General features: G+C 44.4%; 1 protein-coding gene across 1 annotated transcript; it reads right to left on the reverse strand.

Moving 5' to 3' along the window:
• SDHAF3 (succinate dehydrogenase complex assembly factor 3) lies at positions 1 to 24,720 on the reverse strand. Its single transcript, XM_075828764.1, has 2 exons — positions 24,541 to 24,720; positions 1 to 742 (listed from the first exon to the last, which is right to left on the reverse strand). Exons 1-2 carry the CDS (start codon positions 24,709 to 24,711, stop codon positions 542 to 544), a joined length of 372 nt encoding a protein of 123 aa, XP_075684879.1. The 5' UTR covers positions 24,712 to 24,720; the 3' UTR covers positions 1 to 541.
• Between the last annotated feature and the right edge of the window lie 1,295 nt (positions 24,721 to 26,015).

The following is a 26,015-nucleotide window of genomic DNA, read 5'->3' on the forward strand; positions in this document are numbered from 1 at the left end:
TTCACACGCGACAATACTCCTTTATTTTTATTTTTGTATTTGTTACAGATATTTGGAATCTTAATCACTGTATAAATGAAAAGTTCTACTTTTTTGCTTTGTAATATACTTTGTATTCAATTCTTAACCATTTTCACGATGTGCTTGGTGACAGTGAATGAGAACACTCTTGTTTACATTCAAAGCAGCAAGCCTGTACAAAGCTATTCCTGCTTTGGCTTACAGACCTATTAAAGGGGCCAATGATCAGACGAAATCCCAATCATTTTCCTGTATAAACAGGGCAGGGACCAGCCAATGAATACTTTTCTGTTGGCTGATGGCCTCATTTTATACGAGCAGAAAAACGTGTAGGCTTAAGTGTCCCAAAAAAAAAAAAAAAAAGAGCGATATGGTAATTATGATGTACACCAAGTCACCATTGCTGTGTTGAAAGGCTCACGAGTCTTTATCAAAGTTATCTCCAAAAGTTAAAAAGGAAAAAACTCCTAATAATATGATAAAAATAACAATTTTCCAGTGACCCCTCATCATAAATGTTCTAGCTTTTCTTCCCGGCATCTTCAACATCAAACTGCATTTTAGGTTTTGTGGCTTCTTGCATAAGTTCATGGAGTTGTCCGATTTGCTCCTCATTGAATAAGTGAAGTTTATCTTCAGTCAGTGGAACGCCATACTCTCCTTTTGCAGGTGAAGGTTGGATTCCTTGTTTGGCTTGATCCCATAGCATCGCTGCATAGCCCTGCAAAATACAGGAGAGGTCACACGATGTTATAAAGCCAAAACATGATCAATTCTAGTAGAAAAAAATAAATAAATCAGGAACCATTCATAATAGATTGACCCTTCCTGTTCTGTAGAGATCACTTCTCAGCAGTCATCTCTTTATCATCACAGGCAGGATTACAATGACAGGTAACACCTATATATAGATCACACAGGATCCACTAGTGACAAACTGACCCTTCCTGTTCTGTAGAGATTACGTCTCAACAGTGGTCTTATCACAGGCAGGATTACAATGACCGGTAACATCTATATATAGATAACACCGGATCCCCCAGTGACAATAGGTGATGGACACCGCTCCCCTCCTCCCCCTCCCTGTACAATGACCTTTGCACAGGTCACAGAGAATTCCTCGAAAGCTCTCACATAAAAGTCAATGAGTGGCCTCCTGTTCACGGTTTCCAGAGGTCCATGTGGCCGCTGAAAAGCATATCCCCAAATACTGTTAACAGCAGCTCAGGCAAGGTGGCTGCCCCCATTTTTATTTACTGAAAATAGAATTTAAAAACCTACAATTAAAAAATAAAAACAGATTAGAAAACAAGATTGTTTCACTATCTGATTTTAATTAGGAAAAAAAAATATATAGGTGATACATTCCGTTTAACTGGTCTAATTTTCAATACAGATGTAGCCATCTTTATCTTGACTGATCATTTGCAGCAGCGTAATATCACAGAACAAAAGCCATTGAAAAAGTCAAGATAAAGGATCTTGCCACTGTGTATTTAATGCGTTAAAAGTCAAGATAAAGATGGCTACATCTGTAGGCTGAAAAAACACAAGACTTGTTTCATAGGGGCACTGTGGAGGGAATAGTGGCTACCATGGGGGCCTTGTGGTAGTCATGGTGGACATTATGGTTGTCATGTAAGGCATTGTGGCTGTCATGGATGACATTATGGATAACATTGTGGCTGTCATGTAAGGCATTGTCGCTGTCATGGATGACATTATGGTGGTCATGTAGGGCATTGCGACTTGATAAAACATTTCTACTTATCTATACAATGGTGACAGCGCCCATTCTATTCCTGCTTTTTGTCTATACTTCTGATGGAGGGCACTATGGCTACCATTGAGGGCATATTGGAATAGTATTCTGAAGAATTATTGCCTGGGTCAGAGTCTCATTGACAGGCAATCTATTAGACAGGTTCTTGCATGATTTTATAGGCACATACCTATGGCAGACCAGGCAGCCTTTGGTAGGTTACTCAGTGGCACCCTGATATTGCATCGTAGGGTGCCGATGGGCTGACAAAGCGAGAACCCTCTGTCAAATACCTTTGATGCCTTTGTTGCTATTGAGCACGGCATTAAATGGGTTAAATTGCCAAGATCGGAGTCGTCTCCGATCCCAGTATTTCCGGCAGGACTGTGGCCATGTGTTAATAGGCAGTGCCCATGAGAATCCAGTGACCGATATTTCCATTGCTGGTCGTAAAGGAGTTAAAGGACACATCCAACCACATTTTACATCTCCCCTTTAAGGACCTATGAGACCTACTAATACTTTTGAATTATTCGAAGTTCATTTTTTTTTATTTTGTCCTTGGTTAGAAGTTCCATGACACGGTTTACATCTTGTAGGTGATAAATATAATTTACATGATGCTTCACGTTTTAGTTCTCGAACAAAAAAGAAAAGTTGAATCTGTCCTAAATTTACGACGTATCAACCTCCGCCCTGTAACTGGTCTCAGTAACGTGACGCGTTACCTCATTTCATGACCGTGAGATTCTCCTCTATTGATGTAACAATTTCCCTGAACGCTGCACATAAAGGAATCGCGTGTAATTTAATGTTGCGTTTTGATTTTCTCTCAAACATTGACATTTTATTCCGAGGCTCGCAAATCTATTCCCCGTAGTTCAGACCCCTACTAGAGCGGCCGATGCAAGAGCTTCATGACGAGCGCGAGTATAATCATAGTCTACCTCGCCTGCCTGTCAGTGGCAGCATTATAATGTCAGACAAAGGGGATCAGTTAGGAAGACTCCGTGCTCCGTCTGCCACTTTGGACCACATACAGCTCCGATGATACAATGTGTTATGAAGTCTCCGAGCTTCCAGGCTTTTAAGATCCGCATAATATCAGAGTACAATGCAATGCGGAGGAGACAGCCGGGGATCACTGCGGTTAGTCAGAAGATGACAGGGCTTCAAGGCTGGGCATGGCGGAGTCTGTCACTGTGAAGACAGATGAGTGGAATCAAGTTCTGCAGAATTCTTTCTTACGGACTTAGAAACTGAACTTAGACGTAGCAGTTGATTTTCTTGGAGCAAAGTTTTCGGCTCGGAATATTCTCAGATTTCGGACTTGTCAAGTGAAAGATAGAAAAACAATGGAATATTCTAGTGATCGCATTGTGATCTTTAACTGCCCTCGTTCCTTTAACCAAATGTAGCAGAGCTGAATTTATCATTTGGCAACAAATTTCTGAATTTGGAGTATTTCCAATTATTTGTCCATTTGTTACTTTTTCAAAATTTCCAATTTAACATCCAAATTTTATAGTGGTATTTGATCAGGCTGTGACCTCCATTGAACTGAAAGGAAACCCTAAGGGCTCTTGCACACGAACGTGTGCGCCGTCCGAGTCCCGTCCGTGATCCGTGGAAAGATATACAAGTTCTATCTATGCACGGATCGGAGAGTTGGGTCAGTTTTCACTCATACAAGTCTATGGACCCATACTGTACCCTATATGCCAACATGTGGCATGTTCCATTGGATGCCATATTGCAGGCTCCATTAACACGGCTCTGCTTGCTGTATGCACGTGACTTATCTTTTACCGGTCCTGAGTTACAGTCTGTAATATACTCCAGAGCAGAATTCACAATTCTGCTGGTTGTTATTGGAAACAGTCGACAAGCTTGTCGACAGACACGCCCCTAACAGCTTAGCTGATCTTCTAGAACACAATGGGCTGCTCTGCATTCTGGATCGGTTCGTTATTCTCAGATCAAGTTCATAATACACTGCAGCTCAGGAGATCACACGCTGCACAGACACTGAACCAGCAGGAAGTGCTTAGAGATTTCAGCTTCGCAGCCATAACAATTGTGAATGTGGAAGAGAATGGGGCTATAATACAGGCAGTGAAGCAGGATGAGTACAAAAGTAGCAGGGCAAGGCGAATCTTTAAAATGTAGATTAATTCAATGTAAACTGTTCAAAGCTGAAGATATTCTTTAAAGGGTTACTCCATCTAAGGCACATCCACGGGATATGCCATAAATGTCTGATAGATGCGGGTCCCAGGGGAGAATCCAGGCAGAGCACATGTCCGCGTCTCTCTCCATTTCTATTCGAGTTATGAAAGCAGTCGAGCAAACCGGCGGACGCCTCATCTGATGGGTTGGGGTCGGGGGACCTCCGTTATAAAACATCTGGGTGGGTCCTAGAGTAGTGTGCTCCATATATCAGACATTTATGGCATATCCCATGAATATTCCATAAATGTCACATGGGAACAGCCTTTAACAGTAAACTGATACACAGGAAGACCACAAAATTTGGGTTTAGCATGTGCCAATAATAAAATTTCCAGTTTCAGCAAATAAAAGGTTCTAAAATTTCCCTCACGGTTTTCAAAATCTCTGCTTACTGTCATTTAACAGGAATTTTCACTGTTGGTTTCCAGTGGATAAAAACCAGTGCTGGTCATGAGATGGGCACACCGGGGCACAGCCCTGATAACTGTAACGAGCCGTTCACCTGTGTGACCATCACATGACCAGGAAAGATTTTTATACACTGGAAGGTTCCTATTAAATGACAGCAAGCAGAGATATTGAAAACCACGAGAAATTTACACAAAAAGCATATTGTAAAATTTCTGAACTTTTTAACTATAGAAAAAAAATAACCTAAAAATTTACTGAAACCGGAAGATATATTTGCATTGGAATTTCTTTCCACTGTTTAAGCGGAATTTACATTGTAATTCCGGCAGATAATGTAGCATTGTACTGGAAGGATCAATTAGCTAGGACAGAATAATATTAAGAGGAAGGATCACGCACGATTCAGGAGGTGAAGGCCAAAAACTCAGAAGCAGGAAATCAATAGAGGTAAAGCGATCATTCAGGCAGCAATTAAAGCAATTAGTAGTGGGCAGAATGACGGTGGCTTGCTAAGTGCCCACTGGGAGCGCGGTGCTATTCACAGACCATGGCGGACGACGCATTCATCAATGACCGGTCACCCCCTTCTACGTGCGCTCACACAGCTTGACTCATGCGTGACTCCTTGCTGCGTAATGTAAGCTAATGGCACAAGTCATATACAATGCCGGTAGAGCGTTAATGGAGGTGCAGAACTCTTCGTAGTTTCTGTGCCAGCCTGGCGCTGCCAGCCATCCAAGAGCTAAGCAACAATTGGCTGCCAGGGCCAGCTGGGACCTTACAGACCACTGCTTACCAAGGCCCGGAAAGTAACGTCAGTGTGTGGGTCATGTCAATTTTCGGACATGGTGGGATCTGGAGGTTATGCTCCTGCACCAAAAAACCACTCACTTACCCACAATGCATTGTAAAACATTACTAGAAGAGATGACCCCAGCATTGATTTATACGGTCAATCCAATGGTGAGAGGAGCTACTCTTCAAGACAAGGGTTTCAAGATGGTAAGATCAGCGGCTGGTAGCCCCAAGGGCAGAACAACACTGGCACTAGTTGGCTATGCTCCCACAGCGATGGGGTGGTCCCTTGGCTGTGGTTCAGGATGTCACAAGATATTGCTGGCCCCCCTCACGATATGACATTCCTATGTGTCAAGATTCAGACGTGGCTTAAATGAGGCTTCCTACCAAGATAATCCCCTCTAAAAAAATAAAATAAAGTAGAGTTGGCGACCAGCAAAGGATCTGGCCGCTGCTAGGAAAAAACCCATTAGTATTGCATAGTGGTGACCCGGTGATACATGGCCAGAGAGTGCGCCAAAGCGGGAGCAGTTCTTGCTTCGGGTCTTTGAACTCTGACTAATAAAGAGGAGTCCTGGGAGGGCCCCCTCCCCTTCTATGAGATCTATATGCCCTAATAGGACATATGGACAGGGGCTATCTTCATGGGACAACACCTATTGGGCCCATTTAGTATAAATAAATCAAAATTCATTACAAGGCTCCCCCAACAGCGAGTGGGAGCCTCCAGACCCAGCGGTTATCACCGGGGATAGTGGCCAGAGGGTCTGTTAAATTCAATGAGCTTTCTGTGTAATATATGGACAGGTCAGATTTTCCAAATTGAGAGCTGCGATTTACAGTGGCACTTGGCTAATAGACACATAAAATTATTTTTGCCACCACTAGAGGGAGCTCACTGCATCTAGATTTATTATGAAGGTGTAATGTCCGTGGCTACGGGCTGTCAGCTCCAACCTCCCCCTGACAGCCGCAGCCACGAGTCGGCAAGCGCTGGCCGCAGCCTCCTCCTCAGGAGACGCCAGCGCTCACGTCCACTCACCTCTGCCGGATCCCGTAGGGTGCGCGCGCTCGTGCCCGCTTTTAAAGGGGCAGCGCGCGCACCGGACCTCATGGATGAACTTTGACCCGTGAGTACCCTGGACTATTAGAGGAGTCCAGCCCCCTAGTTCTATGCCTGAGCGTTGTTGTGTTCCCGAGTTTGTCTATGTGATGGCCTCCTAGTGTGTTTCCTGTTCCAGTCCCTGTCCCTAGCAATCCATACCTTCCTGGTCTAGCACTGTGCTGTGCCAAAGTCGTGCCGTGCTGCATCCACGTCTGACCTGCTTCACCTCTCCTTACGTCCGCCTGCTACCTAGTCCCAGCCGAGTCTGCCCTGCTGCTGTCTGAGCTGCCACAGGTACCTATACGATCTATAGACATTCACCTGCTCCCTGTTGGCCAGCTGCCTTACCGCCAAGGCGGTACGGCCCAGTGGGTCCACAGACCCTTCGTGACAGAAGGTCAACGGGAGCTGTAGAGATCCCTATGCTGTGAGCTCCCCCTAGTGGTGGCTGCAGGAAGACAAATTTAATCATGTAACTCTAGGACTGTGTGGAGTGGAGCAGAGGATTTGCAGCTCTATATAATAAAAACCAAGACTGACCCCTTTTCAGACTTATTTGGGAGTAAACAGAAATATTTAAATTCCAGGTACCAGATCCTGTCCTAGACCACTTCCTTTAACCCCTTCACATCCCACTCAGAGACAAGTTGGACTTAAATTCCTGTACCGTCTGTGAAATTGAAGGGTGGGAAGTAGGACATATTGCCGTCTCCTCTGTAGGCATCAACGATCTTTCGGAAACCCCACTAAATATCCCGGTTGTTCACCTCAATTACATCCATAATGGGGAACATGATTAGGGGTTTGTGCAAACCGAATGAACCCTTAGGGCAACATTATTACACCAACCTTAACACCATCCAGCATTTTCACATAAATGTACATCACGGAAAGGGTCCCTTTCCGTATTCCGACATACATGTACGTGATGGTGATTGCGCGGGCACAGAAGCGATTGCCGGCCGCTGATGGGTTGTCATGGCACCTGGGGACCTAACAAAGGCCCCGGGCTTGTCGTGACTGTATGCCTATTGGGTCCTGCCAGAGGACCGTCCTAATAGACTGCTTTACACTGACAGGTATACTCCGTATACAAAGCATTTTATATAAGCGATCAGACGATCACATAGTGAAGTTCCCAAGTGGGCTAAAACACTATAAATTAAAAATACAGTTGAAAAAAGTGGATTAAAAAAAAAAATTCCAGTGAAAAGAATAAATAAAAAAGTAATACACATATTGGTGCAATCGTAATGACCCCAAACAATAAAATGAACACATTTAAAATCGCACGGTGTACAAAATATTAAATGTTAATAAATAAGACTCGTATCCCAAAATGGTAACAATGAAAACGACATCTGGTCCCGAAAAAACAAGCCCTCATACGGCTACATCAATGGAAGTTTTTATTGTGCAAAAGCAGTAAAACCTAAAAAAAAACCTATACATATGTGGTATTGCCGTAACCATACAATAAAGATAACACTGCATGTTGAACAGCGTAAATTTAAAATGCAATCCCTTCCCCACAAAAAGTAAATAAAAGTTAATCAACATATATATACCCAAAATTGTGCCATTAAAAAATACAAGTCACCCGCAAAAATTAACCACTCATACGGCTACGTCGACGGAAAAATACAAAAAGTTATGACTCTAGTAATGCGACAATGAAAAAACGAAAAATAACGCCTGGTCATTAAGGGGTTGTCGTTTCGACTTCTTCTGATCCAACTGATGGGACAAGAACTTCAAGTGAAATTCTCATTTTGCTGTAGGCAGAGGATTACATGATAACAGATGCAATCGGTGGGTGGATGGATGGCAGAGAATGGCACCTTTGTGCCAGCTCAAGAATAGTGCAAGGAAAAAAAAGTTAGAGGTCCACCACACGATATCATGTGAAAAAATAAAAAAAAACTGTTTAAGTCAAAATTTAAACGAGAAATTAAAAAATCCCGGGAGAGAACGCCAACGCGTTTCGAACTTTTCAGTTCTTAATCAAGATCAGTGCCCCCGCTCTATTAGTATAATATACCCTAGTATGGCATTTTTAAAACTTGTTGTCTCTAGTAGAGGTCTGGCAAATAGCAATATCCTGCCTGAATTTTGTGAAGCGTTCCTCTGGAGTGGTTTCAATATTGAATTTGCAGGGGGCATCCCAATTCAACGCATGGATTACAGCCAGTAACGGCCCATAAGAGGCCAGCGGGAAGCTCCGCGCGTCCGATAACAAACTACTCAGAATCGTATCTACTGTGCAGACACGGGAGGAAAAATTACCCAAAAAACTATTACTCCGGATAAAATGTGAACTCATTTAGATTACGCTATGAATTCCGATATGAATGAAAAAAATAAAAATAAATCATCATGCCCCAGAGGGTCATTTACCATATTTTTTTTTACACCAAACTTTCCAGAACAGCTTGTTTCACACTGACTTAAGACTGAGACGGAGAAATAGCAAATCAGTAATACCATGACTGCACGCTGAGAAAATACGATGGGAACGAAATCGCTCCACAATTACAAGAGTCCCCTGAAAACAGCGCGCGCGCTCGCCCTCCATAATAACTCTCAGTATAATTAAGTCGCTTCATCATAGCTGCAAGACAACGGCAAAAACACGGCCCAGACAGAGGTGTAGTCTTGTTTTCCTTTTAAAAGCTTTTAATCCTAATGGCTGTTCCCATCTAATTGGATAATACAATTTATCAGAATCAATAATGACTTATTTCATCTGCTTTTAGTACCGTAGGGAAAAATAAAATATTTAACTCTTTAAAAGGGGGTAATCCGGTTTGGACAATCACTTTTTCTTAAAAGGATCCAACAAAAATGAGCAGATTACAGTGAGTCCTGGTGCTAGGACCACCAGCGATCAGCTCTGTGAAGAAACGTGGCAGAAGGTGCTCAATCTCTCTGCAGCACCGCCGCAGGGCAAATGAGGAATTACATGGTGTCGATTGAACTTAATGAGTTGTCTATGTAATGTATAGATGTTCTGGGTCCTCCAGGGTGGGAGGCGCTGTTTGTAGCCATTTTCAGGACTAATAGATGAGGGTCCTGAACAGGGGACTATTCTTTATTAATTTAGTATTTGCCAAGATGTTTGATTGAAGAAAGTTTGCAGATAGGCAACAGACTCCCAACTTGATTTTGTCTTCACATTTCCTTCGTAATATGGGAAGAAACTGGTTGAAATGAAGGTTTTTTTTACGGATTTTTGTTTAATAAAACCCCTGTGTAGAGGAGGAAGTTACAAGACTCCGCCATAGAGAACTGCAGGCTTCAGGCATGACATTGTATAGACCCATTGGTAGCGCTTTTCTGGATTTGTTGCTTGCACACAATGATGCCGGTTGTACAAAGGAGATTGATGGGATCCGTGGGTTTTCTGCTTTAAAGGTCAGAACACAATGAAACCTGTAGGAGTCGGTTATTGAATTTTATCTATGCCGGGCTCATGCTTGGAAGATACAATATATGCCTCCACCTCATGTGACCCGTATTTACCTATTCCAATATTCCATATATCAGAGAGGCTTATAATGTATCAGACCCTTCTTTACAGGACGGGCGGAATCATCACACACGGAACTTTCTTCTTATTCTCTTCTCTATTATAGAGAAAGGTTAAACAGTTAATATAAAGAAATGTCGCTCCATTCAATTTCTGTATTTTTATTGAAAGTGAACTTGTCACGTCGAACATTGTATCCGATCCGCATGTGAGAATAGACTCGTCGTTTCTAGATCTAAATCCTGGCTAACACTAGGTTTAGGAGTCCAATGGGCGGTCCTATTCAGTGATTGACAGCTATTTCTATATACATGCTTATACAGGGAAAGATGTCAATCAGTGAGTAGAACCGCCCTCTGGACTCCTAAGCCCAGAACAAGATGTTTAAATGAATAAAATACAAGTTATACAGACTCTTTTCCCACAAAACTATAGATCAACATGTTCACCTACTTCTGCTCTAGAACAGTTGTTCTCAACCCGCGTTAGGTACTCAGTGGGACATGCAGGTTTTTGTAAACTTTCCTAAAATTGCGGAAAAAAAAAAAACTGTACGTTTTTTTTCAGCTTTTTTTTTTATTTTATTTTTTAAATTAACACTTTTGACGTAATTTTTTTTCAAAATCGCAGAAGAGCCGTGGTGACACGCGGCTCCCAGCTCAGAGGTCTCTCCTATCCTGCAGAGGAAGGACTGAAGACTTGTATACAGGTGTACTTAGGTGTGTGTATGTATTTGGATGTGTACAGGTCTGTGGACTTTTGGATCTACAACATAAAAATCAGTGTTTGGGCTTATTCATACATTACCAGCACAAAACCGCAGCGTATGAACAAGCCCTAACACTGAATTATTGAGGCAATAAAGGGGTATTCCTACCATAGACATTTAATGTCTGCTTGGTGGGAGTCTGCGGTGGTGCATGAGGGGGGGGGGGGGGGGGGGTTCTAGTTGCACGGAAAACCCCTATGTGACCAGGGCCTGAAGGCCCTTGGATACTATTGCAGTCAAATGTATCTGCGTCCTTAGTACGCGGAGACAATTGACAGTGCTGGCGAGGAAAGGGAACCATCAGTTCCCTTTCCCGCCATTTGGCGCTTTTATTGTGACACAGCCATCGTGATGACGTCATCAAGTCGCCTGCAGCCTCCTGCTAGAGCAGGCCTGGTCAGAAGACACAGGACAGGTGAGTGTTTATTGAAGCGTGCGAGACACTGTGGCACTATCTACATGGGCAGTTTGTGGCATTACGGGGGGCAGTGTGTGGCACTCTCTACAGCTCTAGGGAACTATCTTCAGGGGACATTATCTACAGGGGGCACCGAGTGTGGCACTATCTACGCAGGTTTGTCAGCGCATATGCACAAGCCTAGCCTTTGTTTATCAGAGCTTGTAATATAAAGGGCTCGGATGGCGGATATGCGCAGACCAATGCTCGTAGCGTAAAAACCAGAGGGTAGCGGGAGCGTAAATAACTTGGTTTAAAAGTATGCACTTTGATTTCAATGGCGGCTTTTGGCCACTTACGGGAGGGGGGGGGGTGTCATGTTCTTTCTTGACACGGCTTCCGCCTCTGACCCCCCCCCCCCATTGAAATCAATGGAAGGCAGAAAAAAAACTTGCGGCGCTCGTTTCTGGTTGCATTAGACTTAATGGCCGTGGGCAAATAACACTGCGAGAAAAAAAAAAAAAAAAAAAAAGTTGAAACAACGCTGGCCGTTCAAAATCTGCCTCAAAATTGCTGAAGGACAGGCCCTTATATATCAGGATAGATAGATGTGATATAAATAGATATATGATATATGGAAAAACATACCACTGATGTAATAATTGCCATGTGCATTATACAGCCGGCTCGGCACTTCACGCTTCTTTTTCTCTTGATATTTTATGTTTAGTTACTGCTCAAATAACATTTTTGAATGTTTTCTACATTTAGCTTTTGAATAGTGGAACAGGGTGTGACTCTGCCATAGCTGTGAGCGCCATCTAATGGCAGCCATAAGGAGTGCAAGAGGATGCTCTAACGGGAGTATGGACAAGGATCTGTAGGACTTGCTGGATCCTCATGTGTGGTGTTTGGGCTTCAGACTATAGACCTTTGGATTCTTGTTTAGTGACCTCCATAATATTTTACACCAATGACATTTGGCAAGGGATTGTTCTAGGAACCAAACACGGACTCCCGATGACTCCTGGGAAACAGCAACATTCAATACTATCAATTATTCATGTCATGAAAGTCTGATCAGTGGAAGTCCCATCTTCAGGTCTAGACCAGCAATGGAGAAGTGGCTGCGCATGCGTTTTCACTCCATTGAAATGAATGAGAGGTTTCCAGAAGTCCCGTGCATTTGAATGACCACACAAGCATGGCCAACGCTCCACTGCAGTTCTTGGACTAGGAAGAACTCATTTTCTGGAGTGGTGGAGGTCCTAGAGGTGGTGGTGCATGCATGGACATTCTATTGAAATGGATAGGTGGTTTCTAGAAGTCCTCACACCGCCGCCGCTCTACTGCTGCCCATGACTGGCTCATTCTTGGGCTCAATGAAGGTCCAAGTTCCTAGTCTCAACCAGCAATGAAGAGTTGGCAGTGCATATGTGATCACTCTCATGTCCTCTGCAGTTCTAGGACCAAGAACAACTCACTTACGGGATCTGTGGATATTCCAGCTTCTAGCCTCGACCACCACTCGTGCATGCGTAACCGTCTCCACTGAAATGAACGGCATGGTTCCAGAATAACAATTCATTTAAATTACAAATGACCACAAAAGTATGGCCACCTCTCCTCTAGCCAGGACCAGATCATTCTCAGGACCGGTGAAGGTCCCAGATGCCAGTCTTGACCAGAGATAGAAACGTGGCAGTACATATGTGGTAACTCCATTCAAATAAATGACATACTTCCATAAGTCCTATTCATTTAAATGAAGAATGACCAAAATTGCATGGCCACCTCTCCACAGCTAACCAGGACCAGAAATGGATTATCATCGTGATTTGTAGAGAACTTAGCTGCCAATTGTGACCAACATTGGAGAGTGCATGTGTTGTCACTCCATTGAAATAAATTAATGGTTTCCATAAAACCCATCCACTTCAATGAAGAATGACCCAATCATGGCCACCTCTCCAGTGCTGCCGGGGCCAGGAATTTGTTGTTTTTGGGACCTGTGGTGGTTCCAGCTTTCAGTCTCAAACAGAAACGGAGAGGTGGCAGTGCATACATGGACACTCCATTAAAATTTATGTAAGGTTTCCATGTCCCACTCTGTGGAGTCAAGAGCAAGCACAAAAGCATGGCCACCTCTCCACCGCTGGCGAAACCTAAGAAAGGCTCATTCTCAGGACCATTGGAGGTCCCAGCTGCCAGTCTTGGCCAACGATGGAGAGGTGGCAGTGCCGGTGTGGTGAATCTGTTCAAACTGCAACCTCTTCAATGCTGATGGGACCAGGAATGGTTTATTCTTGAGATTGCTTGAGGTCCCAGATGTCAGTCTTGACCAACCATAGAAATGTGGCAGCGCACGTATGGTCACTCCATTCGAATGGCAACCTCTAAATTGCTGACGGGACCTGGAACGTTTCATTCTTGAGAATGGTGGAGGTCCCAGATTCCAGTCTTGAAATAAGAACAAAAAGACGGCGCCACCTTGTGTAGATCAGTAGGTCGAGGTGAGAACACAGTGCAAAGAAATATGCTCACCAGAAAAACTGAGGTATCAAAGCGTATAATATCCACAGTGCTGCTGCCAGATCCGGGTCGGTATCCAAGATGGGACCGCTTGGGTAGAAACAATTGCAGGTAAAAGAAAATTGGATCTTTTTTGGAGGCGCTGCTGTGTGGTATAAATGATGTGGAACGGAGTCCCGAGATATTAATAAGTTCAGTTTATTGAAAGTGGCTACGCGTTTCGACGATGAACAATAGTCTTCATCAGGCCATGTACATATCAGAAAAGACACAACTTATATAATCTGTAGGTACAAATTAACATAATTGAAAAAACCGCCAAATCTGACGGGGTCAAGGTGCGATCTTGACGTCACTCCCGTTTTTTTTTTAAAAAATGTTCACATCGCCTGACTATAATTGCATAATGTGTTTCAACATACAAAATGAATAAACATCTAACTTGTATGTTGAAACACATTATGCAATTATAGTCAGGCGATGTGAACATTTTTTTAAAAAAAACCGGGAGTGACGTCAAGATCGCACCTTGACCCCGTCAGATTTGGCGGTTTTTTCAATTATGTTAATTTGTACCTACAGATTATATAAGTTGTGTCTTTTCTGATATGTACATGGCCTGTTGAAGACGATTGTTCATCGTCGAAACGCGTAGCCACTTTCAATAAACTGAACTTATTAATATCTCGGGACTCCGTTCCACATCATTTATACCACACAGCAGCGCCTCCAAAAAAGATCCAATTTTCTTTTACCTGCAATAGATTCCAGTCTTGACAGCTATGCAGAGGTGGTAGTGCATGTAAGGACACTGCATTGAAATAAATGTTATAGTTTCCAAAGACGCCATCGATTTCAATGAAGAACGAGCTAAGCAGGACCACCTCTCCACCATAGCTTGTTCTAAGGCTTGGTGGAGGTCCCAGCTTCCAGACCCTCGGCAATTCATGACACCTCTTTAATATTCTTCACATTACACTCCATTATAATGACAAATGTTAAATCGAACCTGCCTCCTACGGGATTTTTTTTCAGTAGAGTTTGCAGTAACAAACAACAAAAAAAATAAGATGGAAAATTCTGAACAACAACACGTAGGAAGCTGTCAGAGAGAGAAGTTCAGTCTCCCGGGACTGGGCTTCATCTCGTGTAGTAGTGATGAGCGCAGTTATACTGACACTCTGTTATCCAGCAGACTATTCCGGCACAGGATTCAATTGTGATAAGCCACTGCGATAATCCCTTTTATAGATTTCATTAGCTGCCACAGGATCGGAACTCACAAATCTAGGACTTTATATACAAGACACAAACATATCTGTAAGACATGGAAGAATTCGACATTATTTTAGAGGGAAAAAGTGTAGAAGAGTACTTAAAGGGGTTGTCTACCGTCTACAATTCCTTTTTGAGAAGAGTCCCAACAAAATAGGATGATCAAAGGTTGTTCTGCTGCTGGGACCCACATCAATCAGATGTAATCTATGGAGAGCTTGGCAGCAGGTGTTCTATTTCCCTGCAGCACCTCCATAGGAGAAATGAAGCGTTGCATGTTGCCCATGTAATACACGGACACACTAGGTCCTCCAGAGACTCTTTGTACCCACTCTCTGCTCTGGCTAATGAATAGCTGTCGATAATGAGGGATCCCCTCTATTAACTCAAAATTCCCTAATAGAGTATTTGAAGAGGATGTTCATTATAAAGGAACCACTTTCCATATGCTCTAGTAGGGAATATGAAGGAAACAAAGGGGGATTCCATAATTAAGACCACCATTGAAGAGCCACTGAAGTGCCCTGGCATCCGTGTATTACACGGATGGCAATTGATAAGTGCCATCTAATTATTGCCTACGAACGTTAAAACTTACCAAATGGTTCCCCAGCTGATCATTGAGGATGAGGGGGGGGGGGTCCCATCAGCAGGTCAGTGCCAATGGGATCCACACACTTTATACTACGGTGCTATTTATGATAATTTATTTTTTGTGACAATGATTGAGAGGTTTTAAATCATCAAAGTGGTTTTATTGTCAAGACATCCACAAACGACAAGCAACGTTTCGACCCATAGTGAGTGAAGGGTCTTTGTCAAGCCTAGGCTTGACAAAGACCCTTCACTCACTATGGGTCGAAACGTTGCTTGTCGTTTGTGGTTGTCTTGACAATAAAACCACTTTGATGATTTGAAGACGTGTGCTGTTGTCCTACTACTTCTTTGGATATACATCGTGCTGGAGTGGGTTTGCCTGGCTTGACAGCGTGCACCGCACCATACTCGGGACTAGTGCTGCTTCAAAAATCTCCTTTTTTTTAATGATTGAGAGGTTGTCACATCCCCTCCCCTTTTTCTAAGTGAAGATCAAGGGTTGGAGCAGGCACATCAAAGGGGTTTTTCCTTTCCGACTGCCGGGACCCTCACCATTCCTCTGAATTAAGGAGCCTTTAGCCCTTGCTAAGCTTTACAGTTTTTCCCTGCATAGAGGCGCTCCCATCCACTACGACAGAGCCCCATTTACTTGACTGGAGCTCTACTGCAGCTCGCTGCGCAGCAGTTGGTTGGACGTGCCAATGTGGAGGAAAAAGTTGTAGGGTCTACTGCTCCTTCATTCTGGCAAACAGCGGATATTATATATTTGGGGGACCCCACCGATCAGGATGGTAGAGCCTAATGATAGGTCATTACTTCATATGATGAAAATATAAATTTCAAAAAGATTTCCATGGTTTGTAGGGGGGGGGGGGAGGGAGGGGTCAGATACCCATGAGTAGTCTACAGACCGGCATGAGGGCATGTGGTGACCCACTGAGCGCAACCATCCCTTCATGCTCATGATCGTAGCTGCAGGGATCAGACTACACAGGGTTTACTTATAGTCCATAACCACGGAGACAAAAGCCTGCATAGGAGCTGTATACACAAAACGGTAGCTTTTTAATTAAGAGTATTTGCAAAGTTGATTTGTTTTTGATCGAATTGCATTGTAGCGTATAAAAAAAATGGTTGCAAAACTGGACATACCCTTTAAATAGTGCAGTAAGGAAAGCTCGTTTTGATTTGATAGTCAATCAGATTTTCATTCTCTTCTCTACAACAATCTACACATCCGGCGACTGCGTATAACACGTGTTTCCTGAAGGTCATTAGAATAAATAGATTAAAGTAATATTTAAATATTCGCAATCCACAAAAAGCATAATAAAACAGGCATCGAGTGCGGAGAACTTGCTGAGAGCGATTTGTGCCACGTGAGCCGCAGCGGCCCAGAAAATCCTACTAATAATATTCCCGTTTCATTATGTGACTGATGTCATGTGATTCTTCATCTTATTAAACGGAGGCTTCAGGCTCCTCGCTTCCTACCAGTCACCAAATAAACACAGACAGGTCTTTGATAACCGGCTCCCAGGACTGGACTGAAGGAGGCAACGAGGAGGCAACAAAGGAGGCAACCGAGGAGGCTGGGGAAAGATTTTCTTAATAAACACTCAATGTCCTTAAAGGTACACTACACCCAGTCTCTCGTATCTCTATTTGCTATGCACTGGAATACATCTATTGTTCACGTTTATCAGCCGTTTCAGGTCGGGAAGAGTCTAATCGTAATGTTCTTTAATGGGACAATTGTCCACAAAACGGCCCATGGCGCATACTTGTGAATAGGGAACTGGAATGCAATACAATATCAGTACAAGATCAGTCATGTATTTGTTATAGGAGTATTATATAATCCAGTATTTCCTGCACCGGTTGGTGATATCAGGTTAGGACTACGGAGTGTCGTGCGGTTTTGAGGTCGGATCCCATTCAGCATCAAATTTCACCTAAAAAGCAACTGTCTTCAGGCTCTTTTGATACATTCAGCAGAAGTTCAGAGGAGACGCACGCCGCAGAAGAGGAGACGCACGCCGCAGAAGAGGAGACGCACGCCGCAGAAGAGGAGACGCACGCCGCAGAAGAGGAGACGCACGCCGCAGAAGAGGAGACGCTCGCCGCAGAGGAGGAGACGCACGCCGCAGAAGAGGAGACGCACGCCGCAGAAGAGGAGACGCACGCCGCAGAAGAGGAGACGCTCGCCGCAGAGGAGGAGACGCACGCCGCAGAGGAGGAGACGCTCGCCGCAGAGGAGGAGACGCACGCCGCAGAAGAGACGCGCTCGCCGCAGAAGAGGAGACGCACGCCGCAGAAGAGGAGACGCTCGCCGCAGAAGAGGAGACGCTCGCCGCAGAAGAGGAGACGCACGCCGCAGAAGAGGAGACGCACGCCGCAGAAGAGGAGACGCACGCCGCAGAAGAGGAGACGCACGCCGCAGAAGAGGAGACGAACGCCGCAGAAGAGGAGACGCACGCCGCAGAAGAGGAGACGCACGCCGCAGAAGAGGAGACGCACGCCGCAGAAGAGGAGACGCACGCCGCAGAAGAGGAGACGCACGCCGCAGAAGAGGAGACGCACGCCGCAGAAGAGGAGACGCACGCCGCAGAAGAGGAGACGCACGCCGCAGAAGAGGAGACGCTCGCCGCAGAAGAGGAGACGCACGCCGCAGAAGAGGAGACGCACGCTGCAGAAGATTAAAGTTAACTTATTATTTCATGGCGGAAAAAAATATATATATGGTGGCACTGTCTTTTTTCACCATTCACCCACCAAAGTTTTTTTTAAATATATTAAATAAATTGTATGGACCCCAAAATGTTACCAGCAATGACTATTCATTCCGCAAAAAATAAGCCTCATACGGCGACGACATCGGACAAAGAAAAAAAAAGCTATTCATCCACGGCTTACGCAATAAATGTCCAAGATGGGTACAAACCTTTATGGGTTAAACCGGAAATCTTAAAAATAAAGCTTTTGCGCCACCTTGTGGCAAAACAGTGATAGATGAATCAGCGTGAAGAATATACTATATTGGTGTGAGGGTCAGTTCACACGATGCGGAAAATACTGCAGATTTTCCGTAACGGAATTTGTTGCGGGAAAACTGCAGCAAATACAGTAGCAGCAAAGTGAATGAGATAAGACAAAACGCTCAGAAATGGACCAAGGGGAGGTAGAACAACTAGCAGTTGTTGCGGTTTTTCTTTGCGGGGGGGGTTCACAGCGATCACAAAAAATGCAACTCCTATGGGCTGCCCGTGACGTAATTACAGCTTGAAACAGGACATGTTCTATATTTTTCAACGGCCCGGGCACCCTCTCGTACGCAAATGGGAAGGTACCCGTGGCCAAGAGAAGTCTATGGGCCCGTAATTACGGGCGTTTTTACGGTTGTGTGCACGGGGCCTCAGTCTTGTTCTGGTAAAGGACCGGACGTATGGCAGGAGATAACCCCCGATAGACGGATCCTGTATTAGAAGAACAACGGGCATGGGGGGTCTACAAGTACAACACTCGGGGTATGTTGACATGCAGTGTTTTCAGGAGGATTTCGGGGCTTTTACGCCACGAAAAACGCCTGAAAAAAACGGAAGCTGAACGCCTACAAACATCTGCCATTGAAATCAATGGGAAAAACAGCAGTTAGTTCATACGGGGCTTCTTTTTACGCCACATTTTTAAAAAACGGAGCGTAAAAATGTGCTCTGTAAAAAGAAGTAGCATGTCACTTCTTGAGGCGTTTTTTTTGGAGCCGTTTTCCATTGAACACTATGAAAAACGCCTCAAAACACACCTCAAAAGAAGCCTCAGGGTATGTTCACGCGCTAAATACGGCTGAAAATACAGAGCGTTTTTCGCTGCGTATTTTACGAACGTTATTGGAGCTGTTTTTCAATGGAGTCAATGAAAAACGGCTCCAAAAACGGCCCAAGAAGTGACATGCACTTCTTTTTCGCGGGCGTCTTTTTACGCTCCGTCTTTTGACAGCGACGCGTAAAATAACACCTCGTGGGAACAGAACATCGTAAAACCCATTGCAAGCAATGGGCAGATCTTTGTAGGCGTCATGGAGCAGTCTTTTCAGGCATAATTCGAGGCGTAAAACGCCCAAATTACGTCTGAAAACAGTGCGTGTGAACATACCCTAGGGGCCAGTTCACACATAGTTTTTTGACACGGAAACCATGTCGGAAGTCGCGCCAAAAAAACGGCCAAAAATGCCTTTCATTAATTAAAAGGGGAGGTGGAGGCATTTTTTTCCCCACAAGTGGATAAACCGTCTCGCGGTAAAAAGAAGCGATATGCCCTATCTTGAGGCGTTTTCCGCCTCAAAAACCCCACTGAAATCAATGGGAGACGGAAATAAACACGTTTTTGGGCGCGATTTTTGACATCATATGTCAGTATCTATAGTAGTACACAAGAGGAGCTCTTACCCATCTCAAAGGTTGCCGTATCTGGCGTCCACCCTGACGCGCGTTTCGGCCCGGAAGCCTTCGTCTGGGGGCTAGAAGCAATAGTGTAGTCGACTACGCTATTGCTTCTGGCAAAACCACGGGTCCGGTGCACAACAGAGACAAACAGAAACCACGGGGCATCGGCTGGGGGTCTAGGCTTCCGGGCCGAAACGCGTGTCGGGGTGGACGCCAGATATATGGGAACCTTTGAGATGGGTAAGAGCTCCTCTTGTGTACTACTATAGATACTGCCATATGATGTGCACACACCTTTCTTAAATAATGTTCCATTTGTGTTATGGGCAAGCTCTCACATGCACTATGTAGAGGTCACATAAGGTGAAACGCATCATTGTTGCCGCCATCATCAAACTACCATGTTTATATATAGTTGGCTCATTTTTTCAAATATTATTCACCTACAAAAGGCTGATCTAGTTTCCTTATTTGTTCACGCCGTGTCATAAATAGATACTTGGAGGTGCAATCTGCTGCAGCCAAACACCGTTTGTCGCGATTTTTGCAGCGTTTTTTGCTGCGTTTTTCGCTCGCGCCCATTGAGTGCCATGGGCAAAAACGCTGTGAAATACGCTTTCTCTGCCTCTGATTTATGTCAATGGGAGGTCAGAGGCGTAAACGCCCGAACATAGGGCATGTTGCTTCTCTTTCCCGCGAGTGTTTTTTACCAATCGCGGGGAAAAAACTCCTCCGCCTCCCATTGAAATCAATGGGAGGCATTTTCGGCAGGTTTTTGGCGCCTTTTCTGACGCCAAAAAACGTGTAAAAAAACTCAGGGTATCTTCACATGCGGTGTTTTCAGGCGTATTTTGGGGCGTTTCGTCAACCATTTGTTCCCTGCACTGAAAGCTCTGGGGCTATTATGGGGGCATTCACAGGGGTTTCCGTTTCCATCACTTTTGAATTCAATGGTGACGGAGCTGATGCCCGTGGTTTTCGTTTGTCTCTGTTGTGCACCGGACCCGTCGTTTTGCCAGAAGCAATAGCGTAGTCGACTACACTATTGCTTCCGGCAAAATCTCTAGTGTGAACATAGCCAAACCAGGAAAGCTTTTCACATACTGTATATTTTTTCATAGCTCTTTGCTGCCACCTTGTGAAAAAATACTGTCATTACATTTGTAATTTTAAAATTATTTCCTGTTTTATCCAAGTTCTTGTACTTTTTTATATACTTTGTATTTCAATTCCTCACTATTCAAGATATATCAGTTTGCTGTCAGTGAATAGGGACTTTTACATCTTTTACGTTTCATTCAAATAAAATCCTTTTAATCTTTACATGCAGAGCCTGAAAACCTGTACAGACCTAATAGTTTGCACAGCTGAAGCTTTGTTACTGTTGTATCAGGACTAGACAATCCCAGTGAAACACATCAGCAGCACAAATTTCTCTCCTGTCCTGATAGTTTGTTACAATGTATCAGGTAAGACGTTGCGAATTCTATAGTCGAACCGCAACTAAATTTCTGCCAAAATTATGAGTGGATTTTAACCGCAGCACGGGGAGGAGACTTCTTAAAATCTCATCCACTTTGTGGCTACTGTAATCGCAGCAGATTTTTCACACGATAAGCGGTGGCGGAAAATCTGCATCGCATTTGGTCTCTGGGAACATCACCTTATCACGTAGTGTAAACGTTGCAGAATTTCCGCTAAAAAAACTGATGCAAAATCTGCACTGTGGGAACCCAACCGTACGCCGCAAAGATCACAACTACGGAAAAAGAAAATTAAAAAGAAAAAAAAAAAACAACATACTTACCCAGAAGTCTGTGTTTCTTCATCCAGTCCGGCCTCCTGGGATGACGTTCCATTCCACGTGACCGCCGCTGCAGCCAATCACAGGAGGCCGGAACGGACTGCACAGTAGGGACGCATCGCTTAATAAAAAAACGTCTGAAAATACGGAGCTGTTTTGAAAGGAAAACAGCTCCTGATTTTCAGCCATTTTTTAATCAAAGTCTCGTTTTTTTACGGCCGTTTTTGGAGCTGTTGAAAGAGAGTCAATGAAAAACGGCTGAAGAAGTGACATGCACTTTTTTTTTTTTTTTTTAACGCGGCCGTTTTTCAACCAAGACATTATGAAGACCGGCTGCACTGCAGGTAACGTGTGTGTGTGTCTCTAGCGCCCCCCCCCCCCCCACACCTGCTGTAACTGTGTGTGCGTGTGTAGTAGAGCTGCTTGTTTGTAGCAGAGCTGCGTGTGTGTAGTGTGCGCAGCAGAGCCGTGTCCTATTTTTATGCATGGCCGCCGCTGATCCTTCATAGCCGCTTATCAGCTGTTTTGAAGAATCAGCGGCGAGCACTCCCCCCCCCCCCCCCACACTCACACAAATGCCCCAAACATCCAACGGTGCCACACACAACCCCCCCGCCCCGACTGTTCTTTTTTACGCAACACGTTTTTTTTTTAAAACACTTGCATAAAAAACTAACGGCTCGCTTTTCCATTGGCTTTTTGGCGCATAATTAGGACTCCCATTGATTATGGGAACATTTGGCACATTTTATGTGCAAAGGAATTGACTCGACACTTTATTTACACAACGTTTTTTTTTTAAAACGCGTGTGTAAAAAAACGCGTTGTATGTACTAACAGCGCACTTTACCAATTATGTAAATGAAAAGCGTAATCAAGCGTTTTTTGATGCGGCTAATGGCACATAAAATGCACCAAAAAAAACACGTCAAATACACGCCGTGTGAACCTGTCAACTGAAAAGTCATTCACTTCACTTTCATCACTCTTAGGCCGGATTTACATGAGCGTGTGCGCTTTGTGCGCGCAAAAAACGCTGCGTTTTGCACGCGCAAAAGGCACTTAACAGCTCCATGAGTCATCACATAGGATGCGTGGCTGCGTGATTTTCGCGCAGCCGCCATCATTATGACGCTCTGTTTGGATGTTTGTAGCATGTGGTGCTTTTCTGTTTTCATTCATACTTTTCACTGCTGTTGTGCGAATCACGCGCGTCACAGAAAAAAGTGCTTCCGTGTGCTGCCCGTGATTTTCACGCACCCATTGACTTCAATGGGTGCGTGATGCGCGAAAAATGCAGAAATATCGGACATGTCGTGAGTTTACGCAGGGGACACGCGCTGCGTGAAAATCACGCATCTGTCTGAACGGCCCCATAGAGTAACATAGGTCCGTGCGAGGCGCGTGAAAATCACGCGCATTGCACGGACGTAAATAACGTTGGTGTAAATCCGCCCTTAGGGTATGTGCACACAGAGGGTTTTCAGACGTTTTTCTGGCCGTAAACGTGCCAAAAAAATCGGAAGCAGAACGCCTACAAACATCTGCCCATTGATTTCAATGGGAAATACGGCGTTCGGTTCAGACTGAGTGTTCTTTTACACCTCATTTTCAAAAAACGGCAAGTAAAAAGACGCCAGCGAAAAAGTAGTGCATGTCACTTCTTGAGACGTTTTTGGAACAGTTTTTCATTGACTCTATAGAAAAACAGCTCCAATAACGTCCGTAAAAAACGCATTGATTAAAAAATGGCTGAAAATCAGGAGCTGTTTTCCCTTAAAAACAGCTCCGTATTTTCAGAAGTTTTTTAGTAAGAGTGTGAACATAGCCTTAGCCTTTTGGTGTGTCCTATATCTTCTACCAGCTGCATTGTATAAGCTCTCCAAAAATGGCAGCCGGACAATTCTTAGCAATTTGAAGACCCCTTTTCCTGGCTTGTAGGAGGGGGGGGGGGGGGCGGGGGTGAGATTCCCTCTCACATTTACAGCAGCTGTGAGTCAGGTTGCTTTCCCTTATTCACCTTGCTGTAATTCTGGGAAGTGCTCCCTCTGGTGGCCAACATAGGAAAACATGTCAAATTATTATTTAATTTTTAATACATCCCTCCATGTGGAAGAAAAAAAAAAAAATACACCAAAAAACATAAAAAATATAATAAAAATAAGTAACTTACGTAAAAACAAACAAAAAAAAAAAAAAGTTTCATTCGCGACACATTCCCTTTAAATGCACTACAACAGTGCGTTTTTTTGAGGTGTTTTCCTTGTGTCTAGCATGGCGCTTTTTTTTTTTTAATCACAGAAAGGGGTTGCTTTGGCATTTTTTCAGGCGTCTTATCATAGACTTCTCTATACGAAAAAAAAAACGCACAAAAAGTGTGTGTGCGAAGAAAGCCTTAGGGCCCGTTCACATCTGCGTCGGAGACTGTTAGGTGCCCCCGTCATAGATCCGGCCGAAAATACAGAGCAGCATGCTGCGCTTTACTTTCCAGAACATGGACTCCCTGGCGGAAACCCGACAGACCGCCTAAAAGTAAAGGGGTTCCGTTGAGCGCCGTTGGTGTCCGCCGTACAACAGAATCGGCGCTTCCGATATTTTCGTTTTTCTGTTCCTCTGCCGAAGCAAAACAATGCAAAGACCGACGCAGATGTGAACGAGGCTTTAGATTCACTCTCTGGATATTAACAAGATTGTTCCCATTCTCTGACAGCAAGCGGAGATCTTGAAAATGAAGGGGAGGCTGAGGCAACATTTCAGGACTGAGGAGGATGTGGATTTTGTATTAATAGATGCCCTTCGAGGATCTCTCCATTATACAAGGATTGCGCTGCATTGACTGCCCCTTTAATAAGAGCGGCGTCGGTACCTCCCATTCCTTCATGAAAAGTTTGGCTTCTGCTTGACCCACGTTCTTGTGTCTCCTGAATTCGTCCTTCACGTACTGATCCCCAAGAGCTCTCAGGTGGAGCGGCAAGGTGCGGTGCAGCAGGAGGATCTTCCTGTACAGAGCTCTCACCTGGGCAACGTGTGATGACATCCCCAGCGCAGATCTACAGACAACATAGGAGCGGCATTTAAAGAGACAGTACAGTCCAAACGTAGTCAACCACAGCTTATTTGTACTGCAGCTCAGTAAGGGCATGTTCACACGCAAACTCAAAAACGTCTGAAAATACGAAGCGGTTTTCAAGATAAAACAGCTCCCGAGTTTCAGACGTTTTTTGAGCCACTCGCGATTTTCGTGACGTTTTTCGCAGCGTTTTTACGGCTGTTTTTGGAGCCGTTTTTCTATAGAGTCTATGAAAAACGGCTCCAAAAACGGCTGAAGAAGTGACCTGCACTTCTTTTTCGCGGCCGCTTTTTTACGCGGCCGTTTTTCAAAACGGCCGCGCAAAAAAATGGGCCGTTGAAACAGAACGCCATTTTTCACATTGAAATCAATGGACAGATGTTTGGAGGCGTTCTGCTTCTGATTTTTTCGGGCGTTTACGGCTGTGTGAACATACCCTAACTTGTTCTTGCTCACGACACAGAATGGTGCAGTGCATGATGGGATGCGTAGTCCACTTTAGAAGCTCTGAACTACAACTCAGGTGACGAATAAGCAACTACACTTATCATGTGACCACCAGAGTTGACTACTGAATGCAGGAAAGATTCAGGACTCCGGCCCCCCTATAGATCAAAGTATAGAATAAAAAGAGGTGACCCCCGGCACGGTGTAGAGAAGCGGGGTACATTCCCCGAATGACAGGTTCCCTTCAAGATAGATTGAAATAAATGCCAAGAAAATGAACCTGCACTAAACACAGTGGTGGAGACCTGGCGGCCAATTTCCTCAAGTTCTGCCATTGGCACTCTTATGGGGAAGCTGGCTGACACTGTTATGGAGGAGTTGGCTGGCACGCTTTTGGGGCATCTGGCTGTCTGACACTTATTGGTTGGGGGGACTATAGGGGACACCTGTGGTTGGGGGGACTATAGGGGGACACCTGTGGTTGGGGGGACTATAGGGGACATCTGTGACTATGGAGGGAACATGTGTGGCTTGGACTGTGGAGTATTTGGTGCTGGCACTATGGGGGCCACACTGTGTTGTACCTCTTTTTGTACTTATGTCAGGGTGAAGTTATCTTATGCAACTAGCCGGGTACTCCGCTATACTATAAGACACAGACTAGACCAATACACCATCTGTAATATAATATAATAGTATAGCTGCGCAGGATACACGTCTCTGCCATAATAAACGAATGATACAAAATAACAACCTTACCATTAACGCGATTTTCTGCTCTCGCCTTAGTTTTGACCTTCGCGGACACTGTACCTCCGGCTGCA

Source organism: Rhinoderma darwinii, chromosome 5 (genome assembly GCF_050947455.1).
Source record: "Rhinoderma darwinii isolate aRhiDar2 chromosome 5, aRhiDar2.hap1, whole genome shotgun sequence".
NCBI classification, from domain to species: Eukaryota; Metazoa; Chordata; class Amphibia; order Anura; family Rhinodermatidae; genus Rhinoderma; species Rhinoderma darwinii.